General features: G+C 36.3%; 1 protein-coding gene across 2 annotated transcripts; it reads right to left on the bottom strand.

Annotated features, from left to right (window-relative positions):
- Positions 1–423: 423 nt before the first annotated feature.
- LOC107827713 (uracil phosphoribosyltransferase-like) lies at positions 424–16950 on the bottom strand. 2 transcript variants are annotated; one of them, XM_075222752.1, is made up of 13 exons: positions 16635–16940; positions 16275–16358; positions 15995–16073; positions 12414–12472; positions 7674–7751; positions 7340–7421; positions 6930–6978; positions 6664–6725; positions 1850–1917; positions 1229–1284; positions 1097–1144; positions 950–1002; positions 424–855 (listed from the first exon to the last, which is right to left on the bottom strand). In XM_075222752.1, the coding sequence occupies exons 1-12, from the start codon at positions 16764–16766 to the stop codon at positions 951–953; spliced, it is 849 nt and encodes a 282-aa protein (XP_075078853.1). In that variant the 5' UTR covers positions 16767–16940; the 3' UTR covers positions 424–855; position 950. The 2 variants fall into 2 exon arrangements, with proteins under 2 accessions (XP_075078853.1, XP_016510382.1); XM_016654896.2 differs by having other exon boundaries at positions 424–1002; positions 16635–16950.
- Positions 16951–17465: the final 515 nt, after the last annotated feature.

The following is a 17465-nucleotide window of genomic DNA, read 5'->3' as shown; positions in this document are numbered from 1 at the left end:
AAAAAGCGGATATAGATACAAATGCCCCTAATAAATTACCTCCAGCAATTCAAACTGATATGTCACGTTGAAATTAAATGAGAAAGCACTTCAACGGAAGACATTTTTATTGGGAAATGAAGTATATAGCGGCTCTCAAAATAATAGTAAAAAAATGTAGTATATATATATATACATACACGTTATATACCAAAAAAATGCAAATTTATATACTTCCCTAGCTAAAAATAATCTTTGCCCTTTTTAATTAATAAAACTTTTCTTCTAGCAGCATCAAACGACAGGACAGAATGAACTTGAGTAGAATAATTCATTCTCTGTCTTTCTTGGAACTAAACGTAACGTTACAGATTAAACTGCACAAACAATTATAAGTTTTATAGTAGTGTCAAGACTAAGGCAGCAATCACTTAATTGTGTATACGCAAGAGTTTAGTTTTATTGTCTGTCAAAATTATACGCTATTGTTGAAATAACAGATTCCCTTTAAGATTTGCATACAATAGCACACAATAGAAAAACATAAGAGCACATCTACTCTATGATAAAATCAAATAAGGTTACATTTCCTGAAAACTCAATACTCCCTGAGAATTAGCAAATTATCCATTGAATAACCACGTTCCAAAGCATCTCTGAGATTAATTTGATCGATTAATTGTTCGTAAAATACAGACACAAAACTCCTGCAGAAAGATGATGAGAACCTTGGCTCAGAAACCTGGCATCCTATATTTCTGAACTCTACTTCACATATTCTTCAACCCGTCGTACTGCCAAAAAATTGAAAGACACGGCAAAATAACTTTGGCAGGTGTTTTCCATATAAGTATTTGGTACCTCAAGGTTCCAAAACTGGGAAACAATGATAAACAAGATAGGGGTCAAAGCCTAACTCCCGAAATCACAACGCGTATTTCACTTCTAAAAAAATGATACGGCACATTACTTTATGTGCCAAAGCTACGGTCTCCAGCATCTCCTAAACCGGGGATAATAAACCTGAAAATTTATCAATCAGAAAACTGTAATGACCTGATGAATTCTGCTATTTAGAGAAGTGATTAAGGTAAAAGGTTGTTTGAAGATTGGTTACCCTTTGTCATTAACAGTTGGATCAAGTATTCCAGCATATACGTGTAATCTGAAAAATAAAGAAACAAGAAATCAGGATATCTACTGAAACACATCAAATACGTAAAAACTTTTGAGTTATTAAACTTGTTACCCTGGAAATTTCTCACTGAGCTTTTGGAGAGCAGGCGGAGCACCAACTGCACATATCTGAATGATGCAATTCGAGTAATCAGCAAGTTGACGAGACAAATATAATTGAGAGATCAAACCTAATACTCATTCGAGAAATGTTCATTCAGGGTATTTCCAGTTCTGGTAAGCATTGACTATTGAGCCGACCTAAACTCCATATAGAACCCCCATTTTTACACGTTACAAGTTGAGGTTTTCTGGAAATGCATAGCAAAATCTAGAACTGCTTCACAGACCAAAGAGAAAGGTAGTCACAACTGAATATTTAAACATGCAAGGTTTGCTGCAAAAAATATCAATCTCTATTTCTGGAGCATTGACAAGCCTCTCTCCCTTGTACCCGTAATTTTCTTTGTTTCTCTTCCCATTATAAAGAAAGTTGAATGGAAGTTTCGAATACCAATATATATTTATGCCAGCATGCATGTGTTTCTTAAGATCCTTAACATCCAACAGAACATTCTTCACATATCATGTCGATATCACACAGGAAAACAGGAAAAATTAGCACCCTTCACAGTGTCAACAATAGCAAACAAACATTTTAGCAAATAAATATAAATATAAGTTGGGAACTTACAACTTTAATCTGACTATTGTCAACCCCACGTTCCTTTATAAGGTCAATGGCTGCAACTATTGTACCACCTAGAAATACAAAGAAAATCCAGTCAGACGAGAAAACAAATCAAGCGACAATATCCTTTAAAAGCATAAAAACTTAAGGATTTATAGATGCTACCACAAGAATACGTGTGTTCGTCAGTACATACTATGAGAGACACATCCAACTACAAAAACTGATTTAAAGGAAAAGACAACTGTTTGCCACTAAAAGGTAGACCGACTTGTCTGGTAGCAATTTATATGGACTCCTTGGTGAAGATATCCCGGGAAATAGTTCCTTCACAAGACTCGCAAAGAAGGCACGTAGCCATGAATACTTGCAAAGATAAAGGTTGTTACAACCCCAACGGATCTTAGTTACTAGCTCTTATTAGAGAACCTATACCCCAACTCCTAACTAGAAAAGCAGAGGGAACTTGGTTATGGTGTATCACTTCAGCAGAACTATTTAAGCTTGTCTGTTATAAGAAATAAATTTAAGCTTAATTGCGCGTCAGCAATTTGGCAGTGCTACACAGAACACAATTTAGAGAGTGAGATAACAATATATCTGGAGTCTGGAAGACAAGAAGCTTTGAATAAGGTTTTGACGAAATTCTTATGATTCTGCATGAAGTGGAAATTTATGTCTTACCTAACAGCTAAGTTGCTCGGACACGGGTGCGGGTGTCCGTCAAGAGTGCGGATCTAGAGGTCAGATCCTTCGAGACATAAATTCTAAGATTCGGAGATACGGATCCTAGTATGGATACAGGTGCGAGGATCCGGCTAAAAATAAAAGTACAAAAATATCTCTAAATTATGAGAATTTTTGTGGAATACTTATGTATAGCTTGTAAATTGTGGATTTCTTTTTTATTCTCAAGTTGTAGATAAGTAAAGGATTGATTTCCTAGATAAGTTGTGGTATTTTCTTCAAATTTACCCTGATTTTGGTTCTGAATTCAAGAATCAAATTGTATCTCATCTCGAATTTTTCCATCCGTTGTGGTCAAAGTACCCAAAATTGTTTGACCAAATCCAGTACGGATCCCATAGCCGTACACATACTAGTGCCGTGTCGGCACGAGTGCGGCACCTAAAACTGTCAGAGCAACTTAGCCTAAAAACTATTCGTTAGGTTAAAAACAGTGATTGCTATTTTTTCTTTTTATATTTCTTTTCTCGTTTTTTATTGGTTTACATGAGTAAGCCATCAATGTCTTTCTTGTTCCACTAGCTAGGAGATAATTTGAAAATGTCCCCTTCGTTATTACTTATTTCAATGACGTCATTCCTTGTGGGAACCACTAGAATATTACAGAATGATCTAAAGAGGGTCATAGCTTATTCAACTTGCAGTCAATTAGGCTATATGATCTTTGCTTGCGGCATCTCTAACTATTCGATTAGCGTCTTTCACTTAATGAATGACGCATTTTTCAAAGCATTACTATTCCTGAGTGCAGGTTCGATGATTCATGCCATCCTCTCGAATAGAGCTCCTTACAAAAATACCAGATCATTGAAGAGGAATAAAAAAAAATGGTAGTTTTCCTATCAAGTACATGGATGTTTTCTAGGACATGGATTCTATATGAACCAATGATCGTGACAAGTCGTTACTACTAGCATAGTGACTTCCTCTTTCATTACTTCATTCTTTCCATATCCCTCTCCTTTGTTCTCAGTTACTCATCAAATGGCACTCAGTTCATATCTTTAAGTTCGATCATTGACAATGTTCAAAGAAAGGGTGGGCTATTGATAAAGAATCGATGGAAAACCACAATGCTAAGCGAAAGAGATGAATCCGTTGTTAGGAATCATTAAATCCTATAAACGATTGTTCGGGTATATCGTGGAAATTTTTTGAAAGACGAGAATCAAATAATTTTCAGTGGTGGAACAAAATATCTCTCATCTCTCCCTCGAATAGATTCTTTTTTTTTTTCCAAAGGAATGTTGTTATGTTGTTTTGAAGGGTGCACTAATCCCTTGAATCCGGTACCAACATTCCTTTGGAAACAAAAAAAAAGAATCTATTCGAAAACATTCCCCCTAGAGTAGCTGTTAATACGAATAAGAGAAACTCTGTTATAGCCATTTCTATACATTCAATGTACTCTACGGATAGAGAAATACATAGAGTTGAACATAGTAAAATAAGAAATTGAAAGATTTCGTTGAAATTGTTCATTTGGAAATTTCCCGAAAAGCTAATCATATGTTCTTCTCTCCATCGATAGGGTCGTTATGCTCATTACTAAACTTGTTGAAGAGATGAAATATAACCAAGGTATATCTTTTTTATCAGAGGTTGAATCGATCATCAGAAGAAGAATTAGGCCAAAAATTAGAATATATTTTGGGTAGAGCCGTCAATATGAGTTTGGCACGTTGGGCCAGCCCAACCCAGCCCATGATTTAGCAGGATTGGGCTAGAATTTTTGGAGCCCGTTTAAAAACGAGGCTTTTAAGCTCGGCCCGAGTAAGTCCGTGGCCCTAATAAAATATTTATTTAAAATATATAAAAAATAAAAAGTATACTGCCTCTAGAGATGGAACGATAGAATTGGATCTTTACTAAGAGGAACCAAAACTTATCTTGAGAAGTTTCAAGAGATGGATGTTGTCGTGTATTGGAAGGACCATTCTAGAAAATATCCCGATCTTTCAATGATAGTGCGTGATGTACTTAGTATTCATATTACTATTGTAGCATCGGAATCAACATTTAACATTGGTGGCGTGTTCTTACAAAGTAGAGAAGTTGCATTTATTATGAAAATGTCCAAACACTTGTTACCACTCGAAATTGGCTGCACAACTTTTCCCAAACTCAAACCGGTAATATTTTTTATGTGAATTTAATATTATTAATTTTTAAAATTTAATTATTCTTAATATTTAACTAATTAATATTGCATATGAATTGTAGATGTAGATGAAAGTGAAGATGTTAAGACAACCTTGTCACAAGCGGATTCAAATATGTTTGATGAAGATGATGTGTTGGATATCTCATAAGCATCATGAACATTCTCTTGAATAGTTTGGTTTGAGTTTTGACTTTTAGTGAATGAAATATAATCTTGTCTTTTACTTTTTTTGGTGTTTATTGTGATATATTAGAACAATATAAAAAGTTATCAAGTTTTGCGAATTTTTTCCAATAAGATATTTTTTAACTTTTAAATAATTATCTTTTTTAGGTTAGAACTTAAAGAAAAAATAGAAAATTATATTTTTAAAAATGATGGGCCGGCCTGTGGGGGCCCGCAACCACATGGGGCTGGGTGGACTGACCATTATAAGGCCCATCAAAATGGTGGGCTAGCGTAGCCCAGCCCGTCAATTGCTAAAGCCCACATGGACTGGACTGAGCTACCCCGGCCCGGCCCATATTACAGCTCTAATTCCGGGAAAACAAACTTCCATCGAAGAGAAGCAAATGAAAGGCTTTCATAAAAATTCTCGTAAAATCGAGAATGAAGTTTTCAGAGTTTGCATCCCTACAGGAAGTTAAAGGACAAATTTAAATTGATAAGATAGAGAGAAGTACGACAATAGGCAACATCTATCTTCTACTGGTCAATCCATCTGCAATGCTCAACATAATTTTTTTTCTGGATAAGTAAATGCTGGTAGAATCTGAGCTTTTTAGCTGGAGGTCCGAAACAGACCCCGGAGTTTAAAGGTTTCAAATTGAGCAGGACTAAAACAGAATACTTGGAGTGCAAGTTTAGTGATGAGACTTGTGAGGCTGACATTAAAGTGAGGCTGGGCACACAAGTCATACCCAAGAGAGAAAGTTTTAAATATCTTGGGTCTATAATCCAAGGAAATTGGGAGATTGACGACGATGTCACACATCGTATTGGAGCGGGGTTGATGAAGAGAAGACTCACATCTGGCATCTTGTGCAACAAGAATGTGCCGTCAAGACTTAAAAGTAAGTTTTACAGAGTAGTGGTTAGACCGACCATGTTGTATGGAGCGGAGTGTTGGTCAGTCAAGACCTCGCATGTTCAGAAGTTAAAAGTTGCGGAGATGAGGATGCTGGGATGGATTTGTGGTCATACTAGGAGGGATAGAATTAGGAATGAAGATATTCGAGATAAGGTGAGAGTAGCCTGTGTGTTGGACAAGATGCGGGAAGCTAGGTTGAAGATGGTTCGGGCACGTGAAGAGGAAAAGCACAAATGCCCCTGTGAGGAGGTGTGAGAGGTTGGCTATGGCGGGTTCAAGGAAAGGGCGTGGTAGGCCGAAGAAATGTTGGGGAGAGGTGATCAAACAGGACATGGCACATCTTAAGCTTATCGAGGACATGACCCTTAATAGAAGGATGTGAAGGTCGAAGATTAGGGTTGTAGGTTCCCAGGTAGTCGAGCGTATTTCTTTTCGACCCTTCCAAACCTGTACTTCCTTCCCTAGCTATAGTACTAGGGTTATCCTCATATTCCCTATTTTAGATTAATATTATTACCTGATGTTTTTTTTTTTGCTTCGTTTTTTTTTTGTTTATTACTATTTCGTTTTCCGTAGTTCTTTGCAATAACTGTTGTGATTTTGCTTTATTGAGCTGAGGGTCTTCCGAAAACAACCTCTCTACCTTCATAAGGTAGGGGTAAGGACTGTGTACATACTACTCTTCCCAGACTCCACTTATGAAAATATACTGAGTATGTTGTTATTGTTGGATATGTGGCAAAATGTATTCACGGAAATTCACGAGTTACTTAAATATGAAAATTACAGAATTAAAGGGGAAAAAGATGTTTGTACCAGTTGCCAGCATTGGATCTACAACAATCACACGAGAACCTTCAGGAAATTTATCGGGCAACCTACAGAATGGACGAAAAGGGTTAGAAAAAATTTACCTCATAGTTCGTTGGCCAAAAGAACAAGAAAACTCCAAGCTCAAATAAAATAGGAAATCGCGCAACAATTTGTACTTATAGTGCGAAGGCAAGAAATACTTCATACAGGAACCTAATGCCACATTATACAATAGTAAGCAATAGTCCAGCTTCAACAAAAATACTTACTTGTTCAAGTATACAGAGGGCTGAAGTGTTTCTTCGTTTCTGCTTATTCCTTAATTTGAAAATGAACAGAAAAATTAGCATCGTGACAGTAAACAAATGGAAAAAACACAAAAAGAACAAAGTACAGGACAATATTTGGAGCTTAGATTGACATAGTTTTAAGCTTAGTTGAAAATGAAACTTTGTTTCAAAAGGCGGGAGGATCCTGTGCAAATAAGTGAGCATTATCATGTACATGAAACTCGTATGAAGCAGTAGGCTATCATGCCATTATAAGTGCAGTCACCTTAAGATTCAATCACCAAATTTTATCTATAATTGATACTCCAATGAATATTCACACATACAGGTAAGGAAGATGAGAGATTATAGTTTCCAATGCTAAAAGATGATGATAAACTTGTCTTTACCCAGATGATAAGTTTTTGTTGCAGGAAGAATTGATGATGCATGCTCGGCAAGAGCCAGACCAGCTCTCAAGATGGGAACAATCTGTAAACCAAGGTAGTAGGTGCATGAATGACCATGGCGTGTCTTCAAATTTATCTTTTATGAAAGATTGCTTCTCACAAATATATATGATAAAAACCACAACCATCAGAGTTGTCTAGTTATTAGGTTTCGCTAAAAACCAAATTTGGTAACCATGTCATGAACCAATTGAGAGGCCGGAGAAGAAGGAGGCAATTTGAAAGGAATACCCAAATATTTGGACTACAAAGATGCAGAAAATTTAAAACTTACTGCAACAGGTTCCCTTGGATCAACGAACTCCACAGATGCAACACCCATTGGTGACTGGATCTCTCCTGTTATGGTAGGCTGCAATGATAATGATAATTATTTTAAGTCAACATTTGGCAGAGGAAGAAAGTGGAAATACACTGGGTCGTTGTTGTTGTATTTGGCAAAGGAAGATTATTCATTAAAACCATCGGCATCACTATAGCTTAGTTGTAGATTAGGGTGGTTTTGTTTTACTTCAATTGCAAGAACATCAGAACAGAATAAGTCATGTTCAATTTGAACATCCAAATTTGCTATATTTAATGAATTTAGACTTCTACATTAATAGAGTTTCATGCATATCCTAGATAGCCCGTTCAAAGCGGAGAATATTGAAGATGACCCCGAATTATCTAGTGGACCGTTGACTCGCTCCAAGTCCAAGAACGCCCGAGGGATGCATGCTGAGTAGCTGCATGATCTTCAACAATTGACTAGAAGATGTTTGGAGAGGCACTTGGAGGATTCATGCAAAGGATACTATGTTTGGAGTCTTGAGAATTGAAGAATCAAGGCCCCAAGTCAAACCGTGTAACATGGCTTCACCAACCGTTGGTTACGGGGCAAGAGGGACCTGAAGGGCGGAAAAAATAAGCTTCCGGAATTCGTCACGGTTCAACTGTGTGTTATAGTTGAGGCTAGCGTTTGGCCAGGCGAGTTTTTTTGGGAAATTAACTTTGAAACTTTTCTTATTTTACCCATTGGGTAAAATAGGGTTATTTCATTAGGAACTTAGCCTAGGGTATTTATAACAGTCTAGGGTTATTTCATTAGTCACTTAGCATATTTTGACATAAGAAAACTCTTGGGAGAGATTTGGAACCTCTTGGTTCGAGTTCAACTTTGGATTACCTATTTTCAAGACTTGGGTTCTTGAGGGTAATTTTTTTCTCCTTTCTTTATATCTAAGGTAATTGTTGCTTGAGACGTTCACGTAGGGTTCTAAATTTTCTTCTATATTCCATCATTCAGACTACTTTTGATTATCTTAATCAAACCTATTATTAGTTTTGCTTTACTTATTGTTATTTTCATATTTCACTGTTTTGTTTATCTCGGAGCGTATCAGTTGGTACCAGAGCGAAGGAACGAGTATTGTTCTAGCAAACCCACGTTCCCCAGTTTTGAAATCAAGATCCGAATAAGTTAAAAAAAGGGCCAAAAAAAGGTATAGTTCTTGTTTGCAACTAAACCTTAGAGTTGATTACAAAAAAAAAAATTGTTCTTGAGTTTCAAAAAAAATATATATATATTAGAAAGGAAGCTATTGAAGTGTTCTTGTTGATTGTTAGGGAAAGACTACTTTTGGGTAAGAAAGATTCATGGGAGATACTTGTTAAGAACGAGCTAGTGCTAGTTCGCATTAAATCATTTTTAATATTTGAAACTGACTATTTCTTTAATGCCAATTCATTCGTGCTTTTCTCGTTATTTTCACAGAATTTCTTGGCTCCCGTTCTTAGTTTTTAAAAGTCCGTTCCTGATTACATAAACTCCACTCTTAAATTACTTTCAAGAAAACTAATTCTTGGATAGGTGATTTGTGAGTTGAGCTTGAACTTTGAGGATTTCCAAGGAGTGAGGCAGAGAATATATACGAGTGAAACATGAGAATTCATAATCTTGAGAGAATGTCTGGCGTTGAGGATGGTACCAGTGGCACTAACGCACTAGCTCGGACTGAAAGAACTAATGAGATGTCGCAAATTATGATGCAACAGATACAACATTTGACTTTGCAGGTAAAAAACTTGCAGAGGGCTAATCAGACACTACCAGTAGCTCCGACACCCGCAGTATATCAAGGTCCACCTCAAATGTGAGGAGAGATCCACCACAAGTTAGGGTACCTCCACAATATGGCCCATATGAAGAATCTGAAGATGAAGATTTTGATGACTATATTGATTATGGTCATCAAGGCTTGAGAGCGGGTAGGGGAGGAGCTAGGCATGGGAGAGGATTTGGGATGCGACAATGGAATCAATACAACCAAGATGAAGGAGTTGATAGAAACTTGGATAGCATTAAGATGAAAATTCCTTCCTTTAAGGGAACAACAGATGCGGATGCATACTTGGATTGTGGAAGCAAAGGTGGAAAAGATTTACAGGGTTCATAACTACTCTGAGGAGAAGAAAGTTCAAATGGCGGTGACTGAATTAAAGGGATATGCCTCTGCTTGGCTTGAAAGAACTGAGCTTGCTCGTAGAAGGCTTGGTGACAGACCAATTGAAATTTGGGAAGACTTGAAGGGAGCAATAAGTGGGTAGAGTTTATAGAGACCTTTCCATATGTTATCCACTATAAGCAAGGCAAGGATAATGTTGTGGCTAATGCACTTTCTAGACGATATGTTCTGATTAATGTGTTAACTGCTAATTTGATGGGGTTCGAGCATATTAAAGATTTATATGATAGTGACCAAGATTTTAGTAGTACGTACAAGGAGTGTAAGTTGGGTATGTTTGAGGGATTCCTTGTAGATGATGGTTATTTGTTTGGGAATGGAATATTGTGTGTTCCTAGATGTTCTTTGAGGGAATTGTTTGTTAGAGAGGCACCTAGTGGTGGATTGATGCGGCATTTTGGAGTTTCTAAAACACTTGAGCGCCTAAAAGAAAGAATTTATTGGCCCCACATGAGGAGAGATGTAGGTAAAGTTTGCGGTAGATGTATCGAGTGTCTTCAGGCTAAGTCTAAGGTTAAGCCACATGGGTTATATACTCCATTGCCTGTTCCCGAGGGTCCTTGGTTAGATATTTATATGGATTTTGTTTTGGGCTTACCAAAGACTAGGAAGGGACATGATTGCATATTTGTTGTGGTTGACCATTTTTCTAAGATGGCACATTCTATTCCTTGTCACAAGAAAGATGATGTGTCTTACATAGCTACATTATTTGAGAGAGAGGTTTTGAGGTTACTTTGGATGCCTAGGTCCATTATTAGTGATAGGGATACTAAATTTGTTAGCCAATTTTGGAGAACTTTGTGGTCTAAGTTGGGAACTGAACTATTGTATTCTACCACTTGTCATCCCCAAACAAATGGTCAGGTTGAGATAGTCAATAAGACATTGGGTAATATGTTGCGAGCTGCACTTAGGGGTAAGTACACTTCTTGGGAGGACCGTATACCGTTTATTGAGTTTGCTTATAATAGCTCTGTTCACTCTTTCATGTGTAAGTCTCCTTTTGAGGTTGTATATGGCTTTAATCCGCTAACACCTTTATATTTGATTCCTTTGCCTATGAGTGATGTTGTGAATGTAGATGGTAAGAACAGGGCTGAAGCATTAAAGAGGGTTCATGAGCAAGTGTGGTTGCAATTGGAGAAGACATATGACAAGGTTGCCAATAGACCTAACAAAGGAAGAAAACAGGTTATTTTCAAACCTGGTGGGTGGGTTTGGGTTCACTTGAGGAAGGAACGGTTTCCTGATAAATGCAAGTCCAAGTTGCATCCTCGTGAAGATGGACCATTCCAAATTCTTGAGAAGATTGGCGACAATGTGTACAAGTTGGATCTCCCAGGTGAGCTTAAGGTGAGTGTGACATTTAATGTTTCTGACTTATTTCCTTTTGGTGCAGGTATGTTGGATTCGTGGACGAATCCTTTTCAAGAAGGAGGGATTGATACGATCCTAGATAGCCCGGGCAAAGCGAAGAATATTGAAAATGACCCCGAATTATCTAGTGGACCGTTGACTCGCTCCAAGTCCAAGAACGCCCGAGGGATGCACGCTGAAGAGCTGCATGATCTTCAACAATTGAGTAGAAGATGTTTGGAGAGTCACTCGGAGGATTCATGCAAAGGATACTATGCTTGGAGTCCTGAGAATTGAAGAATCAAGACTACAAGTCAAATCGTACTGTTGGCTACGGTTCAAGAAGGACCTGAAGAGCTAAAGAAAATAAGCTTCTGGAATTCGTCATGGTTTAGATGTGCGTTACGGTTGGGGCTACGGTTTGGCTAGGTGAGTTTTTTTGAGAAATTAACTTTGAAACTTTTCCTACAACAACAACAACATACCCAGTAAAATCCCCACTAGTGGGGTCTGGGGAGGGTAGGATGTACGCAGACCTTACCCTACCCCGGAAGGGTAGAGAGGCTATTTCCGGGAGACCCTCGACTCAACAGAAGAGATAATAATTTCAGAAAAGAACGAAAGAAGAGATCTGTAACAACAAAAGAAGTAAGAGAAGTAATAATAATATCTTAAAATACACCAAATAAGTGAAAGGGAGTGCAATAATAACTTTGAAACTTTTCCTATATTACCCATTAGGTATTTATGATAGCCTAGGGGTATTTCATTAGGAACTTAGCATATTTTGACATAAGAAAACTGTTGAGAGAGAGATTTGGAACCTCTTGGTTCGAGTTCGACTTTGGATTACCTGTTTTCAAGACTTGGGTTCTTGAGGGTAATCTTCTTCTCCTTTCTTTATATCTAGGATTCTAATTTGCCATTTTTGGGAGGCAATCGAATAGTTTTTCAATTGTTTCTTGAGACGTTCACTTAGGGTTCTAGATTTTCTTCTATATTTCATTAATCAGACTACTTTTGATTATCTTAATCAAATTTATCATTAGTTTTGCTTTAATTATTGTTATTTTCATATTCTGCTGTTTTCTCGAATTGTATTAGAGTTCCATGCATAATAACGAAAAACAGATATTATCATAACTCACCAACCAATCTCTTGAAGCTTCATACATAAGCAATCTACCAAGTTCAGACATGGCATTCTCTACAAGAAAAGTATAAAATTGACATATCTTTGATCAAAAGGACAGCCAAATGAAATATAAATGCAGCAATTAAGAGGGATGTGCGTTCACACAATATTAGAAAATGTTGCATCGGACAAAAGCTGCAAGTACCACACATAGAATACATGCATGAGATAGTTTGGCCACGTCCTACATAAACTTCAAATATAGAGTAATTGGTAGGTGTGCGACATTATTGTTTAACCCAAAAAATAGTTTTTACGGTCAAAACAATTAATTTTATGTTTTAGAGTACAAACCGATTTAACACACTTTTCCAAATATAAACAATATAAAAAGGAATAATAATTGAGAAAGGAAAGAAAATTTTTATTGATGTTAGTAGCATTTATTCCGCATACGCTACATATTTAATTGCCAGAAATAGAACAATGAAATTCAACAACGCAATTGAGAGAATAATTGAGTAATTTTCAGATGGGGATACAATGTAAGGAATAGGGGACTAAACAGTATTTCTATCCCGGAAACAGCCTCTCTACCCTTTTCGGGGTAGGGGTAAGGTCTGCGTACACTCTACTCTCCCCAGACCCCACTAGTGGGATTTTACTGGGTATGTTGTTGTTGTTGTATCCGTAATTGATTGCCTTGTCCAGCTCCTGTCCATTACTATCATTTATTATACGCTACATACTGATGCGTAATAATGGCAAATCTCGTGTTAAATGATTCTTTCCTTGTTCGTGATTATGAACGATCTTTCGTAACAGGCCGAGCCTTTTTCTTCATAATCACTTCCCGTGACTAATAGTTATGGTACTAATATTAGCTCCTAATGTATTTTAAACATCATTCTCAATAACTTTGCCGACATGTGTTGTAATCTAATTGATTCATGTGGCAAGGTTATTTTCCACTAATACAGATACTCCCTCAATCTCCGAATAATCTCAAATGAATACTCGGAAAGTGGTAAGTTATTTATGCCAGGAAAGTTTGCTGCCTCTTCCCGAGATTATAATGCATGCTGCAGAAGTGAAAAGACATGTGCCTCTTTCATTTAATGCTAGGGACACGTGGCTCAATATGATTGGCTCTTAGATTTGTAGCAATTTTCTAGATTCTGTGACAGTTCCATGATGACGTAACTCTTTCCTATAAATACGAAACCAAAACCCTCAAAACCTTATTCTACCATTTCCTTATTCTTAGAAATTCTCTCTGCTTTTTCGTTCTTTGCTTTCAACCACCTCTTCTTCTCTTTCCGCTTTTTTGTTTTTTGCTTTCATCCTCTTTCTTCATCCCTCGCTTCCAAACTTCTACTTATCGTGCTATCACAGCGGATGAACTTCCTAACGTACTAGCTCTAGGAGAAAAGGAAGAAGATTTCGTCGCCTTGGCTCCATGCTAAGTAGAGGCAGCACTACTTCCACTAAGGGAAGTTCTACCAAAACTTATTCTACGTCCAAAACTTATTTTAAGGGCAAAACCAACGCGAAGATATCACGGAAATTTTGGCTGAGCCTTTAGTCTTTGAAATTATACCACAAGCATTTTTTTGTGCAACCAACTGCGTTGAGTAGAATAAGAAGATTAGTCAAAAGGATGGCCGTAACGATCCAACTGACCATCTCCATTTTCTTATCAAGCCATGCCATCTCCCACTTGTTCTCAAAGAGTGTCGTTGCATATCAAATTTTCCGGTCGAAGCTCCTCGTGAAGATGAACAAATAACTAGCTACCTCAAAGGTTATTCATTCGTGTATACTTATTCGTTCTCCCTCGATAACCTTCGCGGTAGTTAGTTATTCGTTCGTCTTCACGAGGAGCTTTGACCGGAAAATTGGATCTCGAACGGCACTCCTTGTGAACAAGTGGGAGATGGCATGACTTGATAAGAGAAGGGTGTTCTTTTGACTTATCTTCTTATTCCACTCAGCACAATCAGCTACAAAAAAAAAATCTTGTGGTATCTTTCAGTTTGCTTTTGCTTTTAAAAGAAGTTTTGGAGGTAGAAAAAGTTTTGGAGATAGAAAACGTTTTGGAGGTAGAACTTCCCTTATTGGAAGTAGTGCCGCCTCTACTCACCATGGAGCCAAGGCTACGGAGTCTTCTTCCTCTTCTCCTAGACCTAACTGGAGCTACTAAGTTAGGAAGTTCATCCACTATGACATCACAATGAGGAGAAGTAGCAGGGTTGGAAGAAGTTGAAGGTTTGGAAGCCATTAGAGAGATGAAAGAGGATGAGACCAAAGAACGAAAATATAAAAAGAGAAGAAGGTAGTTGAAACCAAAGTACGAAAAAGCATAGAGAATTTCTAAGAATAAAGCAAAGGCGAAAGAAGGTAGAAGAAGGTTTTGAGAGTTTATGGTTTCGTATTTATAGGAAAGATTACGTCATCACAAACCATCCTTATGGGACTGTCACTTCAAAGTTACAGAGCCATTATTGCATAGAAAACCGCTACAAATCTCAATAGATTAAAACACGTGTCACCAAAGTTATTGAAGAATAATGTGTAAAATACATTCGGAGCTAATATTAGTACCGTTACTATTAGTTCCGAAACTGATTATGAAGGAAAAGATCCGAGCTTGTACGAAAGATCATTCATAATTACAAATAAGGATAGAATCATTTAATACCAGATTACATGGGATTCACCATTATTATGCTATCGATTACGCATCGGTTATGTAACGTATAATAAAGCAATAAATGACAGTAACAAGCAGGAGGCTGACAAGGCAATCTTACGGTTAGAAATGCTATTTAAACTCGTATTCTTTACGTTGTACCCCCGTCTGAAAATTACTCAATTATTCTCTCAAACACATTGTTGATTCTCATTGTTCTATTTCTAACAATTTTATATTTAGCTTACACGGAAAAAATGTTGCTAATATTAATAAAATTTCTCTTTCCTTTTATCTATCAATTTTTTTGTTCAATTGTTATTCCTTTTTATATTATTTCTATTTGAAAAAGTGCGTTAAATCAGTTGTTAGTGCCCCAAAACATTAAATTAATTGCTTTGACCGTAAAAACTATTTTTAAGTTAAATAATTATGACAATTGAAAGTGCCAAAATGCAACATGGTAAGCCTAAAATCACTCTTAGATAAACTATACACTCAAATTTAAAACCAATAAGTTGAATATTCAAATAAAAATAGTTTTTGACAGTTATATAGATACTGGCAACTACACCTTAATCACAAACAACAATTACATTGATATATTATTAAAAGATATAAAAACATTAACATTTAAAAGTCAGTTCCTTTTACATTTATCCATTAAAAGAGACACTATATTTCACATTTGGAATAAATTTCAAACAAAGCAACTACTTTTTTTTCAGCACATAATAAAGGGTGCTGATGCAAAATTCAGTAACAGACTCAAACTTCACCCCTCATAGATTATCTTTCTTCATATCCAGTTCAGCATGATTTTTAGCAAGATTTAATTTCAGCATTAAAATCTTTTGAATGAAAAAAAAGAAGCTAAAATAAATTAGAAAAACTTCACATACTGAAAATGGGGCTAGGCGTCTGCTCATTTCGAAGAACTGAAACCCAGTGCTTTATCAGAGGATGTGGTGGAACAAACACCTAAAAAAAATCAATCAATTAAACTAACATCACCAATTAAATTAAACTTGCTTCTGTATTTATTTACTAAAAGAAACATTTTGTCCCATCATCAGAAAAAGTTAAAAGAAAATCCAAAAACTAAGATTCCACGACATTATTTATCAAAACACAATATTCTGAACAACCAAACAAAGCGTTAGATGAGTGAACTTTACTTACCAGCATTCTATTACCACTCATCACTTTGTTCTCCGCCGCCATTGAACACACCACAATTCCCCTTCGTTGAATAGAATTTGAAATCTGAGCTCAAAATAACAAAAGCATAAAATTTATTTCATAGATTACTATCCCAAGATTACATGAATCTTCTTATATCATAATCTAGTCGTCCTTTAATTAATAATCACATGTTAAAATGCACTGATAATATACAAAAATCTTTACAATGACCGGGCAAAAAACTCGCGAAAGGGTATATACCCGTAAACAAAATCACGTAATATGGTGAATATCTCCATAAAAATAAAATATATAAAAGGGGTACAAGGGATTGTTAAGTGGGGTTAATTAAAGTACCTTTTTGTAGTGAAAATTGAGGTTTTGCCGATAGAAAGAGGCGGCAGTGGAAGAGGGTAGTAGTGAGAGAGAGGGGTCGGGGGGTAGACGGTAGGGGTGAGGGGTATAAATAAGGGAGTGGTGGGACGCCATTGGTAAAAAAAAAGGTAAGCTGAGAGCTGAATAATTTTAGGTGGATTGGGTATCTTCTCAATTTCCTTATTCTTCGGGGCTGGTGACGAAGGCTTCTCTATAGACAAGGCAACGGTGGGGATGCTCTTTTTTTGGGTTTTATCTCTATTTTTCATCTATAATAACTTACACCTTGTTTGGATGGTTATTTCGTTTGTACTATTATATTGTATTATCACTTTAAATATAATATTAATTTAATTATTACTTATATTTTATTATATCGTATTGTTAAACTCATTATTATGTAACGGCGAAAAGTGTTATTTTATGGAACGACGGATTCGATGTGGTGGCGTCGTTACCTTGCTTCTTCTTTTTTCTCATCTTGCCTTTCATTATTATTGAATAATTATATTTTATCGTTTACCCTACTTTTTTGTATAATAATTTTACTATGTATCCTATTTTATCTTATTGGTAGTATTGTAACTTTATTCTTCATATTGTTGGGTGTGACATCATGAAATGATGATAAACGATACAATCTATTCAATCGTTGTATTCATGAAATAATACAATACAATGCAGTACAATACAATACGATATATTATGAAACAACATGTAACAACAATCCAAACAACTATGTTACGAAGACTATAGTTATTCCACTCTATTTTTTTTATATTTATTATAGAGAAATCATCAAAGGTGTATAAT

Source organism: Nicotiana tabacum, chromosome 10 (genome assembly GCF_000715075.1).
Source record: "Nicotiana tabacum cultivar K326 chromosome 10, ASM71507v2, whole genome shotgun sequence".
Taxonomy (NCBI): Eukaryota; Viridiplantae; Streptophyta; class Magnoliopsida; order Solanales; family Solanaceae; genus Nicotiana; species Nicotiana tabacum.
The sequence above is the reverse complement of the archived record's forward strand: the minus strand, read 5'-3'. Positions and strand labels throughout refer to the sequence as shown.